At 40.7% G+C, this 14,258-nt stretch overlaps 1 protein-coding gene across 4 annotated transcripts in view; it reads right to left on the bottom strand.

The window, feature by feature from the left end:
- Positions 1 to 416: 416 nt before the first annotated feature.
- MEAF6 (MYST/Esa1 associated factor 6) overlaps positions 417 to 14,258 on the bottom strand; it is a 23,313-nt gene continuing 9,471 nt past the window's right edge. The window contains exons 5-8 of one of the 4 annotated variants that reach the window (XR_013813775.1): positions 10,359 to 10,548; positions 6,687 to 6,744; positions 6,030 to 6,063; positions 417 to 5,308 (exon numbers count right to left, since the gene is read on the bottom strand). Coding sequence is in view for 3 of the 4 variants with exons in the window: in XM_079776880.1 (XP_079633006.1) it covers positions 9,297 to 9,461; positions 10,355 to 10,548 (359 nt within the window). In the remaining variant the exon portion in view is untranslated. The other 3 variants (XM_079776879.1, XM_079776880.1, XM_079776878.1) reach the window with 3 other exon arrangements.

The raw sequence follows: 14,258 nt of genomic DNA, 5'->3' as shown, positions 1-14,258 counted from the left end.
AAGACAGGACTGCAAAACTAGGTGGAGAAAAGGATCCGGAACCCCACCCCCTCCCTGCTGAGTTGGGCTTGCTGCTGGGAGGGCAGGTCACTGGGAAAGGGTCCAAAGGCTCTGGTTCTGGCTGCTCTCCAGAGAAGAGCCTCACAAAGGCCCGGGCACTGGCGGGGCGCTGCCTGCCACCTGCCGGCGCCTCCTGGTATGACAGCCTGTGGAGCTGGAGGCTGGCTGAGCAGCCTGCACCACCAGCACTGGCCTGAATGAAGGGCCTAAAGACAAGGGTCTGCAGCTCCACCCTGGAAAGCAGCACCAGAGGTCACGGTCGTGCTGCCTACAAAGTTTAAAGTTCCAGAATATTCCGACTGTTCTGGGTAACAAATTGCCCAAGTCAAATTCTCAGGAAGTGGAGGAATAAGAAAGGAAAAGGAGAAAAAAAATACAAGTATCCTTTTTTTTTTTTTAATGATCAGGACGATGAATGAGTTCCATGTGTTTAAGCCCTTTGACAGATCCCCTCTGGCTCAGCAATCCCAATGCTAATCATCTATCCTACAGGTATTCAACACACTTGCAAAATGAGGTGCATAAAGCACCATAGGAGCCCTGGCCAGGTGGCTCAGTTGGTTGGAGTGCTGTTCCTACACCAAAGGTTGTGGGTTCAATCCCTGATTGGGGCACTAATGGGAAGCAATCAATCGATGTTTCTCACACCAATGTTGCTGTCTCTCTCTCAGTCTCTCTACCTTCTTCTCTCTCTAAAATCAATACACATCCTTGGGTGAGGATAGGAAAAACACTATATGATCCAGCAAAAGATAGGCAACAGCATTACTGCCAGCAACAGAGAACTGGTTAAATAAATGTTGGTATAGTATACACAGTGGAATGTTAAACAGCCAATAGAAATGAGGCAACTGCACAGATAGGACGTTTTCTAAGCTATGTTGCTTACATGGAAAAAGCAAGGATACAACAGTGTCACTGTGTGCTACCATTTCTGTAAGAGACACGTACACATTGCTCATGCGTACAAAGTTCCTCTGGTTAGGATACACAAAGAACTGTCTCTGGGAAGGGCGGCTGGTAGCTGAGGGACAGGTAGACTTACTTTTTAGTGACCACATTTCAGTACCATTTGAATGTATGCCATTTGCACGTATTACTTATTCAAATTAAACATCATAAAGCCTCCTTGGGGTACAGAACTAAGTTACGGGTGTGGGGGTGGGGACTTGAGGACGGTTGTATTGGCCAGAGTCTCCCAAGTTTATTCTTGGACACGAACAGTAAAAACTGAGAGCATACATGTTCCCAACAGGTATATGTTGCCAATCCATGATAATTGCCATTTTTGAAGATGGAAATGATTATCAGCAATTGCTGTGGTTCAACCTAATATTTATTTATAAATTATCTACCTGTGCTAATGAACTAAGATGTGAGTCTATTTTATAACACACTCAGAGTGAAAGTAAATATAAATCAAAGGCCTGCTATGTTCCCCCGCCCGCGTGAGCCGCCCTCCACACCACGCCTGCCCTGCGACGTGCGGCTCAGAATCCCCTGCACCGCAGCCCAGCTCAGCGGGGAGAGCTTTTACTCCACAGAAGCAGTTTTTCAAAGTGAACACCGTTTCTAATCACGCCGCCTAGCACTCGTTTAAAATTCAGAAACAATAGCATTAATTTAGATCATTATCTTTGCATCGTCCGTGCACATCCCCTTCCCAGGCACCAAATACACGTCGAGCCTGGGAGGAGCAAAGGTGTATGAAGCCACGCGATCCGCTCTCTCCACGCTGCACTCACACCAGGGCACTGTCCGGAGGGGGCTCCAGGTGGGCATTTTTAGTGTAGCAAAGCCCCAGTAATTTGGAGTTAAGGATGAGGGGCAGGAAAATCAGAATAAAAGCAAAAACTAAGTCACAGACTATTTCAAAACAGCATACTCACTGCTTTCAAGCTCAGGCCACTTGTTTGAGTCCCTTATTCATTGCATGAGTCAAGGAGTCAAGAACAGTCTTTCACCCCGCACCCAAAGGCCCCAGCTTGGAGTTGGAACTAATTCCTATGCCTGCTTCCTTCTCTTTCAAAGCAAGGGATTATTTTCTTAAGCAAACAGCATGAACTCAGTTGTGGGGAGAACGGTTAACCTACTTTTTGGTAAGTTCTTAAAGCACCCTGAAGACCCCCAAGCTATGTGGACAGCTTTCAAAGTCCGTGCTCTCTGAACCCACACTGGCCCTGTCCAGATTCATGCTTCTCTTCAGCCTCTCCCCTGGCCCCACACAGCTTCTAATCTTTTCCTTTATGGGTTGTTCCTACAGAGTTGCTGTGGACAACTTGTAGGGGAAGAGTGCTTGGTTTTGAGTTTGAATAGACTATTAGTATTTCCTCAGCCTCTGGAAGAGGACCCTTGAGACTCCCCAGGAAGCTTCGTACAGATGCCACCTCACAGGATAAGACATAAAATGTAACTACAAAACGCCTGGACTTTAAAACGTCTAACTACCGCCCTAACCGGTTTGGCTCAGTGGATAGAGTGTCGGCCTGCGGACTGAAAGGTCCCAGGTTTGATTCCGGTCAAGGGCATGTACCTGGGTTGCAGGCACATCCCCAGTAGAAGGTGTGCAGGAGGCAGCTGATCGATGTTTCTCTCTCATCGATGTTTCTAACTCTCTATCCCTCTCCCTTCCTCTCTGTAAAAAAATCAATAAAATATATATATATATATATTTTTTAAATGTCTAACTACCAAAAGGAGCAAAGGACAACCTATCCCCATCTTAGAGATGAGAAGGCTAAAGAAGAGAAAATCAAGTTTACCCAGATGGCAGGAATCAGCCAGCATGACTGCCCTCAGCCCTCCAATTCCATTCTTGTTTCCGTGAAGTGCACGAGAGGAAGAAGGGAGAACATATTCTGGGAATCATCTTCGTATTTGGCTCTAGTTCTTTGAACCAATTCATTCTCTGTCCCTAAAACCTGAAGCAAAGTCCTATTCCAAACCCAGCTAACCGGAAGGCAGGCCCAGAAGGAAGCCCCTTCCCAGTGGTCCTGGCGGTCACTGTTCAGGGGGCCACCCGGCAGACTACCCCCATCCAGCTTTAACAGGTTCTAGGAAGGCATCTGCCACCTACATAAATGCGTCCCTCCGTGTTAGCACTTTTGAGCAAGACTTATCAGTCATTACCTTATCTTCTTTTAAAGTCAAGCAAACTGTTTATAATCCAGGTTACAAGTATGATAAGCATGGCAGACAGTATCCTTTGGTGCCTTTTTCTAAACCACCCCAATGTAAGGGACCAACCTTTCAGGACTTGAAAAGCTCCAGTATGCCTGGCCAACTTACAGAACTGGGAGGTTCCCCGAATCAATGATTAAACCTCACAGAGAAAGCAGCCTGATTCTATGATCATGTATACACACGGGTGTGTTCATGTGTACATAGATATGCTTTGCAATAATATACCTTTCGAAGAGCAGTCCTAGTACATCTCCAGCAAATGTCAAACTGAGAAATGTTTCCAGGTTTGCCAGGTGCTTTCCTCAGAGTTAAGGAAACTGTAGGTCCCCTTCCCCTCCCTCCTGGAAAGGAGACAAACTGACAAGGATACTGGTTTCCACTGTTTTTAGTTTTTCTTTCTTTTTTTTAAAGGAACAATCTACATATAAGAAACTATTTCCTTAAATACCCTGACATTAGAGTTCTGCTACCAAAGACATAGCCAAAGACATCTAAATAGCCACAGGGTCAAAAAAAAAAAAAAGGAAAGAAAGGTTTATTGAGAACAAGAGTGAAAGCTTTTGTACATCTGACAAAGTAGAATTGTTCTGATAATCGACATCACCCACATTCAGCTCTACCAATAATATCACGAATGGAACATATTTTTTCTAACAAAGATATAGGCATAAGTAAAGGACTAGGACTAAATACAGTCCAAGGGAAGGGGAGGCCCCAAGTCTTATCCCTTAGACTGATTCACAACACAGGATTTAAGTCGAATCATCCCATCTCCTAACGCAGTGGTTCTTAACCTGGCTTCCTATCAGAACCCAGGGACTCTCGGAAAAAGAGATCCCCATACCAGACTGTACCCTCGCCCAGAACCTCTGGGGTGGGACCCAGGCATGAGTATTTTTCTGAGCTTCCCAGGTGATTCCAATGTGCAGCCAAGGTAGATCACAACTGCTCCACAGGCAACAACGATCAGTAACAATGATCAGCAAGTTCCTGGGCTCATAACCCCCCGAGAAGGGGGATCTGTTGGGCGATACTGGCTCTCGTTGATGCTCTCTCTCACTCTGCTCAAGAACTCTGTGTGGTTATCAGCTTTGAGTACAATTTTGAGCCTTTCCATATGCCTTAGTGATTTTTCAAGCACTATTTAATCAGGCAAATACCAGCAAAGAGAGAAAAGTGGAAAAAGAAATTTCCATAAGGCATGATATGAATAAATAAGTGAAAAAAAATCTCAGGTTTAAAAGTAAAACATGAGAAGTCAAATCCTGTGAATTTTTATTTATATAAAAAGAATAAAAATATTTTAAAAGGACTGATTTAAACTTATGTTTTTAAGCTTTTCCTATTCCTTGAACATGAAACTACTCCCAACTCAGAAAGAGTTAAGGTAAGTAATTATTAAATAAACACTCTTTAACTTTCCCCTGTGAAAAACCAAAGAGCCAAGTTCCCCATTTTGTTTATGGTAAACCAGGTCACTTTCAGTTTAAGAACATTGGCAACTCCGTGAAACAGATTATTAGATATGTCCGCCGGAAGGTATGAGCTGTACAAAGTCATTACAAAAAACCCCCAAAGAAATAAGATGGTAAAAACAACAATAGAAAAATCATGAAACACAAACAAAATAAGAAAATGACAGGTATTTACAGCCTCCCTATGAAATGTGATCAGTGCTCTACTCTCAGCATCAAATAAAAGCAGAGGCCATTTCTCAGTGGGTCTCACAGATGAAGCTGGTGCTGGCCAGGTTGCGGGGAGATACTTGTTCCAAGAAGGGAGAGAATTCAGTTAGCAACTTGCTGAGATTATAACCAGGTCTTGGTTTTCCTGCAGTTCTGTTACTAAGAATGACACAAAGTAAATGATCCAATGTGGCCTTACAGAAATGACTTGTCACCACATTTCAGAACAAGCGACTCAAGAGTCACAGGCACCGGGTCTGGGAAAGCAGAGGTGGATGGCCACACACTCAGGCAAGGGATGTTTATCTTTGTGAGGCCGGAGGAGGGAAGCAGGGCTCTACAGCCTGGAAGCTTCTGCACTAATGAGTCTTCTAATAGTCCTAAAGAGAGGAAAAACAAAGTCCCAATTTATTCTCAGCAGAACATTGGTTTGAACCTAAAAGAAAAAAAATCGCCTAAACAACTCTGCTAGGCTATTGTTCTGCAGCCAAAGATTCTATTTCAAATGTAATGTACAATAATATTTCACCCCTGAAAATGACCTGTCTTCTGAATCCACAAAGGGACTGAAAAACCAATTGTGTCCTAATTATTAGACATCCTGAGCTCACCAGTCAGAAAAAAAAGCTAATATTAACAATTTATTATTTAATCATTCAGTAAAAATGTGCAACTCCTTTCTCTCTCCAATATAAAAAAATTAAGTTGCCCTGACCAGTTTGGCTCAGTTGATAGAGCGTTGGCCTATGGACTGAAGGGTCCCAGGTTCGATTCCAGTCAAGGGCATGTACCTTGGTTGTGGGCACATCCCCAGTGGGATGTGTGTAGGAGGCAGCTGATAGATGTTTCTCTCTCACCCGATGTTTCTGGCTCTCTATCCCTCTCCCTTCCTCTCTGTAAAAAATCAATAAAATATATTTTTTTTAAAAGTAAGTTAACACCTAAAAGTTGAAGAGTATATATACATGGACACCCCAGATTTTTAAATTACAGTTGTGACCCCAGGTTGTGACACTCAAGCTCTGAGGACATTTTTCTAATCATTTTCCTAATCATCAACAATATTACCAGCCTCTCTGAAATGGCCTGGCTGATACTTACAGCTCGTGGTTTTTTGTTTAACTTCAGATCAATCCTGTATGAGAAAGATAAGATATTTGCATTTCAATTTACAGAAAAAGAGTCCAAGAATCAGCTACTGCATAGGGCACAAGCTATAACAAAGACTATTTGGTTAAGTAAAATCCACATTCTTCATTAGACTATGTCATATTTAGTTGTTTATCCAGATATTATTAAGCAAGTATTTAAAAACATGAGCAGATATTCCTGCCACGAGGCAAACTTAGATGACTCAAAAAGAAATATACAGCAGTTATGAAAGCCATATAATTCTTAAAAATTATTCCAAAATTACACGTTAAAGAGACTGAATTAAGAGGGCATGCTCTATGTTACTGTGTTAGCTCTGTAACTATATCACTGATAATCAATGAGACACATGTGATTAAGAATAGGAAAGAGACTAGGAGCTTGTATTTTCAGACATGAAACACAAAAGAAATTAAACAAATTTCAATTTTTAAATCTTTCCAAAGCAAAATATCAAGATCTTAAACTATTAATCTCCTTATGAAGCAAAGCCAGAAAATCAATTTAAATATGAATTAAAGTGAAAGTTATCTATTTTAAAAGCAATTAAAATGCATAAAAGTGAAGTTTACTTAATTTTGCTGAAGTTATTAAATAAAATGTTACCTCCATCACGTTTTTCTGTTTTTAAAAAAAACTTCCCAGCCTAACCTAATATACATACCTACAATTAAACAGATAAACTATGGGTTAGAAAGGTCTCAAAAAGGCATATTGGTCTCTACACACTAAACAACACAGCACAAATACTAATTCAAATCAAACTTACTCAAAGTCATAATCAAACATGCCAGACGGGCTGAGGGGCAGCATTTGAAAGGAAGAAAGCAATAGAAATTAATATACTAATTGAATAAATTAGTTGATTAGCCACCCTAGCAAGATTTATAGAAACAAAATCAGCTTTAAGAATCTTAAGCCATAAAGTTTCAAACATGAAAGCACCAAAGATTTTGTGGTTGGGAGATTCCCTTCCCTCAATGGTTTTCATATCGGGAGAGCAGACTACGAAAGGAAGTTATTTCATTAGAAAACTAGACACCTGCAGGCCTTCTATTAGCTGCCAGATTCAGAGTTAGAACTTGGAAAATATTTAATTGTAATGACAAGTATAATTAGGACATTAGAAGAAACAGAAAAAGAAGGGTTTAGTCATATGAAAGGTGCTTTGAAGACAGTACTAACAACTCAGCAAAATATACTTGCACTAAAACAAAAGATAAAAAACATCATACATTTTTTAAAAGAAAACATTCTGCAACTTTTAACTCAAGTTTTATGTTCTAAACAAGTTATATGTTCTAAGCATGTCCAGGGAACATGGCACTCCTTGTCTACAGCATTCATTTTAGAAGCCCAGGGTCGAATGAAGGAACTTCAGTGACAGGTGAGTCTTGTTCCAGAAACTGGAGAGCCTGCATTGGTGATGGCAGTTAACTGTTTATGTCAGGGCTGCAGTTATGGGACACCAAAGTCTGCAGCACCCCTATGAAAACAAAGAAAAGTTGACACCCACAAGCACCCAAGCCTCAGGGATCCGGATGGGAGTAGTATGAAGAGAAAGTAATTCGGGGCCATCACTGATAACCACGGTGTGGGCAGACCTCCAAAGCAAACAGAACCCAGAGTAGGACACCAACCCTGCTGGCTCCAACCTTTCAGACTATAGATAGGTGGTAAAACAATATGCAAAATGGCTATCTTTTCCTCCTAACCAATGTTTGCAAGAGTGAAGCTGGAAGAATGCTTAACGTCAATATCCCTTATGCAACAGTTTCACTCAAGACATTGGGAAAGAGTATACAGTGGTGTACAAACCAGGAACTATTAAAAATTTTTCTTCCAGCCTCATTTAATCTTATTCACAAAGTAGACTGTACCTACTTAATGAAAACTTCACAAATCTTGAGGAATTCCAGGGGTATAGTAATAAATACCTAAAAGAGCAGCTGTAAGTTATTATTTCAACTGTTTTCTTTAAAGATACTGAAACTTATCATTCAGATAATTTATGAATATTAAATATTACTTGATAAATTTTCATATTCCTGAAGAGAACAAATTCAAGTTATTCCTTTTTGCTAAAGTAACTTATTTATTTCCACTTTGCTTCACTCACCGCTAAACAGTACCTAGCACATAGTAGGTACTCAGACATTTGTTGAAATAATTTACTATTGACTTTATCTGAATACATGTGTGGCAGGTTGGAGAAGAAACAAGTACAAATATGTACTAAGTGCTCCATCCGGCCACCCCACTCTGTCAGACCCACTAAGAAAGACTTTAGTCAGAGGCGAGGGGTTTGGGCCACACATTTCCTGACTAAAGACGGCGGAATCTGAGAATCTTCACTGGCCACTGAGCTGCTAGTCAGGCACACTCAATCTGTTTTCCCGAGAAAGAAGGTAAATAGCTCCACTCTGCTCCCTTGGGGCAGGCGAGAATCTAAGTCCAATGGAGAAGCCCAGCCAGATTAAACCAGGGAAATGGTCAAAGGATCCTGCTTTCCAAACAGAAAGCACCATTTGTGAACAATAACTAACATCAAAGATCTTTATAAATCCTAGTTATTTTTCTGGAAGGAGTTAGCTTCTAAGGCCAGGAAAAAGGGGTAGAAAGAAGTATAGTTCCTATGGAAATCTACTACAAACCTTCAAGAAGAAAGTTAGATTCAAGTTCTAATTCCATTTTATCACCAGCTGATCATGTCACTGAAGGAAATGAAGTATTACCTGAAATAAACAATAGCTATCTAGAGAATGTCTATTGGTATCAGTAACAAACCTTCATGGAATTTCCCCCCTACTCTAGACACTGAAATTGGAAAAGCATCATTTCTTTAAAATGACACTGGAGTAAATTTTAGTAAAAGCAACGGAGAGCATAACATTTAATTTTCTTGACAATTTAAAAATATTTTTAAGAATATGGTTCTCTGCTACTATTTGTGATAAGCTAGGATGAGTCCTATCACAGTGATCAAACACACAGCCTTACAAAAATGAAAAGATATGTAATTTTTGCTATTTCTTTCTGCACTTATGAGATTGGCATGGTGATCTGTGGTTTGCAGGAAAATGCTAAGCTAGCAGTCCTTAGTCTCTATTTGGAGGAAATACTTTTTCTGCAGTCTAAAAACCACACCACCATCGACAATAAAAACTCTTAAAAGAATGAAGATTCCAAGGAGGCTTAAACCAGTTAGAGTTGATTTTATATTATCCCTGTGTGCCACATCCACAGAGCTAACAATGTAATGCCTGGGTGCATGAAGGAAAATCCTACAGGTTTGTAAAACAATCCATCCCAGAAGCAAACTGGAGGACAGGGAACCCCACCCATCCCTTGCATGCCTCCTTTCATCTCCTCAGCATGCAGGCTCCCAGAGAAGCGGGACAAAAGCCAGCCCATAAAGAACTGGTTTCCATGCCTCCCAGAGAAGGTCTTGAGGCCAGGGCAAGATTCCTCACTCTAGAAACTATAACCTCTCTGAATGCAGCTGTATAATTTCCAATTATCTGAGTTAATAGGCCCGTATTATCATACAAACCCCACACAGAGTGAATACTAAATCCTCTCTGGTGATACCTGACCTCTCTGTCCACTGATGCCATTCCTATCTCATTATGCACTGCAAAAAAACACAGTGGACAAACGTTACCTGGGAGGCACTCTCATATCTTACAGACTTTATACTCTTCCTCTGATATCTGGAATCAGCGTATTGCAGAGGTACATAAAAACAGAGAATCACATGCAATAAAAAAAACTCATATTTAAAAAGAAAAAGACACATCAGATCGGTTCTCTCCATTCACCAGGAAACAAGAGTAGGCAGGGATTGGGATTAAGAACAAAGGACTTTATCCCACTTTGCAGCTGCCCAACATGGACTAGGGGTATTTTTCAAATACTATTACACAGACTCTGTTTCTATTTCCCTTTTTCCACTTCTAAAAGGATTCCAAATTCATTATATTAAACAAATTTTTTATGGAACAAAATTCTTCTACATTAGAAACAGTGAGAATGCTGTCCTCCCGCATGGTTATGCTAAAGCCCACTAATTACTCCCCTAGAAAGAGAAAAATTATTGTTTCATTTGTACCAACGGAAATTCTTCCCAACAGCACAGAAGAACTAAACCAATCCTGAAGACTTTTCATTCTAGTAAAATCCCTTCATAGCAATGGTCATGGAAGCTGTGGGCGGGTGGGGGTTGGTGGGGCGGGGGACATATGAGGTGGGAGGAGGGAGGTGGTCCCTGCCACTGACCTGTGCCGGTTTTTATTCTTTCGTTTTTTATGGCTGCTGTGATGGCTCCCTGAGGAAGAGGAAGCAGCCTTCTGGGGTTTCACTCCCTGCACAGATCCGTCCAGATCCTCAGGGTCCTCCGGGGTGGGCTCATTTTCCTGATTGTGGAAGTCTGGAGAAGTATCGCTTTCCGTCCCACTTCCTGGCTCCCCTTGAGGGAAGAAACACAAATCCCCAGAAGCACCATCAGTACTCGGGCAATCTGTCCGTCGGTCAGGAAGGATTTTTTTGAGCACTAATATATAAAAAAGACTACATTCCTATACTCATTGATCACACCATCTAACTAACAAGAAGATACATACAATCAAAGCTTCGAAGTTACCAGCGTTCCTGACATGTAATCAGAAATAGTGTAACCAGAGGCAGATCTAAGGAGAGCTGGGAGATGGGGACACACAGGCAGGATAGCCTCACTGCATAAAGGTTCTATAAACACAGAATATATTAACGGGATTAAGAATGATGCAAGAAGGTGACAGTGACCTTGGAAAAACTTCCTATAGCCAGCCCTGATTCCTTTCCCCAAACCATCCAGGAATCCTGTCTTTCTGTCAAGAAAAGAGGCCCATGAGAAAAGTCCTACTACCTAAATCACTCTGAGAAATATTAAGAGTATTATTTTTAAAAATAGCAATAACACTCTTCAGCTGACACATATTCCCAATTTTACAACATCCCTTAAATATATTATGCAAGATAAATAATAATTTATATAAAATATTACATATATTTTGGTAAATGTATACTTTTTTTCTGAAAGGAATTTCTTGAAACTCTTAATAGAAAAGGATGGGCGAAGATTTTCACTTTGCTCACTTCTGATGTCTTTGTATTATAAACTGCTGGGAAGAGACTTTAAATTGAGTAGCACATGGACACAAGAAGTAAAAGAAAGAGATGGTTCCCAAAAGGCAAAAGAGAAACAGAACCAGATCTCAGAAATCATGCAATACTATTTTTTGATCACTTCATGAAAGCAACCAGAAGAGGGAGCTCTAGAACTACAAAGCTAGAAAAAGTGTATTGATCTGGCCCTTCCACAGTTCAGAAAAAAACAGATTTCACAGAAAACTTAGCAAAAGAACGCAAAACTTACCCATAAAACTAGAGTAACCAAAAGTATGTAGTATTGGCATAAGAAAAGACATACAGAAACCAGGGAAGAGAATTCAGAGGCCAGATACAAACCCTTAACACCAACTGATTTTCAACAAGGGTATATTGACCAACCTGGCCCTTCTAAGTTTGACGGGCAATTCAATTAAAAGACACTGATGAGCAAAACGAACACTTATTCATTGCGGGCCAGATGCTCTGGGAGTACTGGGAGTAAATGGATGAGTTGGTCATAGTCTATAAGGTAAGCACACAAGTGCATACAAAACAGTGTAAATCAAAGCCCTAGGAATGAAAAAGGTAACATGCCAGGCAGTAACCCATGCTCCAAAGTCCTGATATGGCTTTTAAGTATCATCAGTCAGAGAAGAAAGAGTGAATTCCTCAGGAAAAGCTTCATTGAAGGGGTAGACTTTAATTGGACCTTGAAAAAGGAAAAGCCAAAGTAAGGACACAAAATAAATAAATAGCACAAGCAAAAGTGTAGAGATGAGAAAACACAAGGTATATTTGGGACAAATGAATCAAACAACATCATTTAAACAGAGAGCTTGGGAAATGAGAGGTAAAATGGAGTGGCAGGTTAAGAGGACTCATGTAAAGGATTTCATTTCGGGAAGGTGCTGGTTAAGAGAACTGACTTGTAGTTTAGCCTTTCTAAGCCTGTTTACCCATTTGTAAAGTAAGAATTCTTTCTTTCATGTGTTCAGTATCTCTTATGGACAAGGCATTGGGGTCGACATTGAGCTACCACAACATTCCCTATTTTCAAGGAGTAGTTTTAAAGATTAAATGAGATAATGCAAGTACAGTGTTTACTTGGTGACTAGAACACAGTAAGTGTTCAATCTCAGTATCTGTGAGATCTACAAGCATGCAATAGGGTGGTGAAGACCTAGAGGGAGGGGAAGGGCTGGAGGGGGAGGGGTAAAGGGGGGGAAATGGGAGATATCTGTAATACTATCAACAATCAAATATATATTCTTTTTAAAAAGAATCTCTGAACAGAGAAGTGACATCCAACAATGAATATTTATGAAGTTCTGTATAAATCTCTGTTTTAGGGTTATTAGGCTAGAAGTAGTTTATAAGAGGATCTGGAACCAGGGAACTAAACACCATTAAAGTGAGCTCTGACCAGCATGGTTCAGTGGTTAGAGCATCAGCCTGCACAACGAAGATCTCGGGTTCAATTCCCGACCTTGATGTGATCAAAGGCCCGTATCTGGTTAGCAGGTTCAACCCCCACCCCGAGTCAGGGTGGGTGCAGGAGGCAACCAATCGATGTATCTCTCTCATATTGATGTTTCTCTCTCTCTTTTTCCTTCCTTACATCCCTCCATCCCCCCTCCCTTCCACTCTCTCTAAATATCAATGGAAAAAATATCCTCACTCCTCAGTGAGGATAAAAATAAATAAATAAATAAAACACAAAGTGAGAATAATTTTCTTCCTCGGCTCAGGGAAGCAGAAGAGGAGTGATGACAAAAGGGCTGGGTGACAACATCTCAAAGTGCAGCGGTGAGTCAGCCAACCGCAGGGTGCTGCCACCACAGAAAGACCAGCACGTTTGTTTCTCACTCACATAAAAGTGAGCAACTCCTTTTTAGAGCACAGAACATCAGATTTTGATTAAGTTTAATAAATCTACAAATGAGACACTCTACTTATTAAAAGAAAGGAACAGCTATTAAACAGCGTCAAGGCAGTAACTTCTGAGCAGCACAAACAGAGGAGGAAAGGAAGGGACCAAGAACAAAGCTTCATGCAGGCGTACACTTACCCACAGGGCAAAGTCAATGCTGAGGAGATCTGGCTGGATGAAAGCTCCAGAGGAGTCCAATAAAAACAGTAGAGACTGTGCTGATCCTTTATTTCTACTTTTTTAATTAAGTATTTTATTTTACTTGTATTACTTTTATTTTTGTTAATCCTCACCTAAGGATATTTTTCCATTGATTTTTAGAAAGAGTGGAATGGAGGGAGAAAGATCAAGAGAGAAACATCAATGTGAGAGAGACACATAGATTGGTTGCCTCCCACACACGCCCTGATCAGGGCTGGGGGTCTAGCCTGCAACTGAGGTACGTGCCCTTGATTGAAACCGAATCTAAGACCCTCCAGTCCCCAGGCTGATGCTCTATCCACCAAGCCAAACAGGCTAGGGCTATGCATATCCTTTAAAGGAAACTGGATACAACCTACCTGTTTTGTTTTCCTCTTATTCTTTTAAAAATATATATACCATGGTTCACTAATCTGCATAAAATTCCCCTTTAGGAATGATGCTAACCCACTTTATTATTCTAATTTGAGCACATCCTAAGCCAAAGGAAGCAGAAAGCAATGCATTTCTGAGGAAATTTTTCAAAATGGTTTGAAAATAAAATGCCAAAGGTCTAAAACTTGCCTGGCCAGCGTAGCTCAGTGGTTGAGCACCGACCTATGAACCAAGAGGTCACGGTTTGATTCCTGGTTAGGGGACATGCCCGGGTTTCGGGCTCGATCCCCACTGTGGGTGTGCAGGAGGCAGCCGATCAATGATTCTCTCTCATCATTGATGTTTCTATCTCTCTCCCTTCTTCTCTGAAATCAATAAAAAATATTTTTTTAAAAAAGTGTAAAACTCTAAAATCTTTGAGATCTAAGGATATATGCAAATTAGAAATCTAAAAAAAAATGTTCACTTCATTGCCACTAAAGATCAAAAACAGAGACATCGTTCCACAAGGTTTGTTATAT

Source organism: Cnephaeus nilssonii, assembly GCF_951640355.1.
Source record: "Cnephaeus nilssonii genome assembly, chromosome: 7".
NCBI classification, from domain to species: domain Eukaryota; kingdom Metazoa; phylum Chordata; class Mammalia; order Chiroptera; family Vespertilionidae; genus Cnephaeus; species Cnephaeus nilssonii.
The sequence above is the reverse complement of the archived record's forward strand: the minus strand, read 5'-3'. Positions and strand labels throughout refer to the sequence as shown.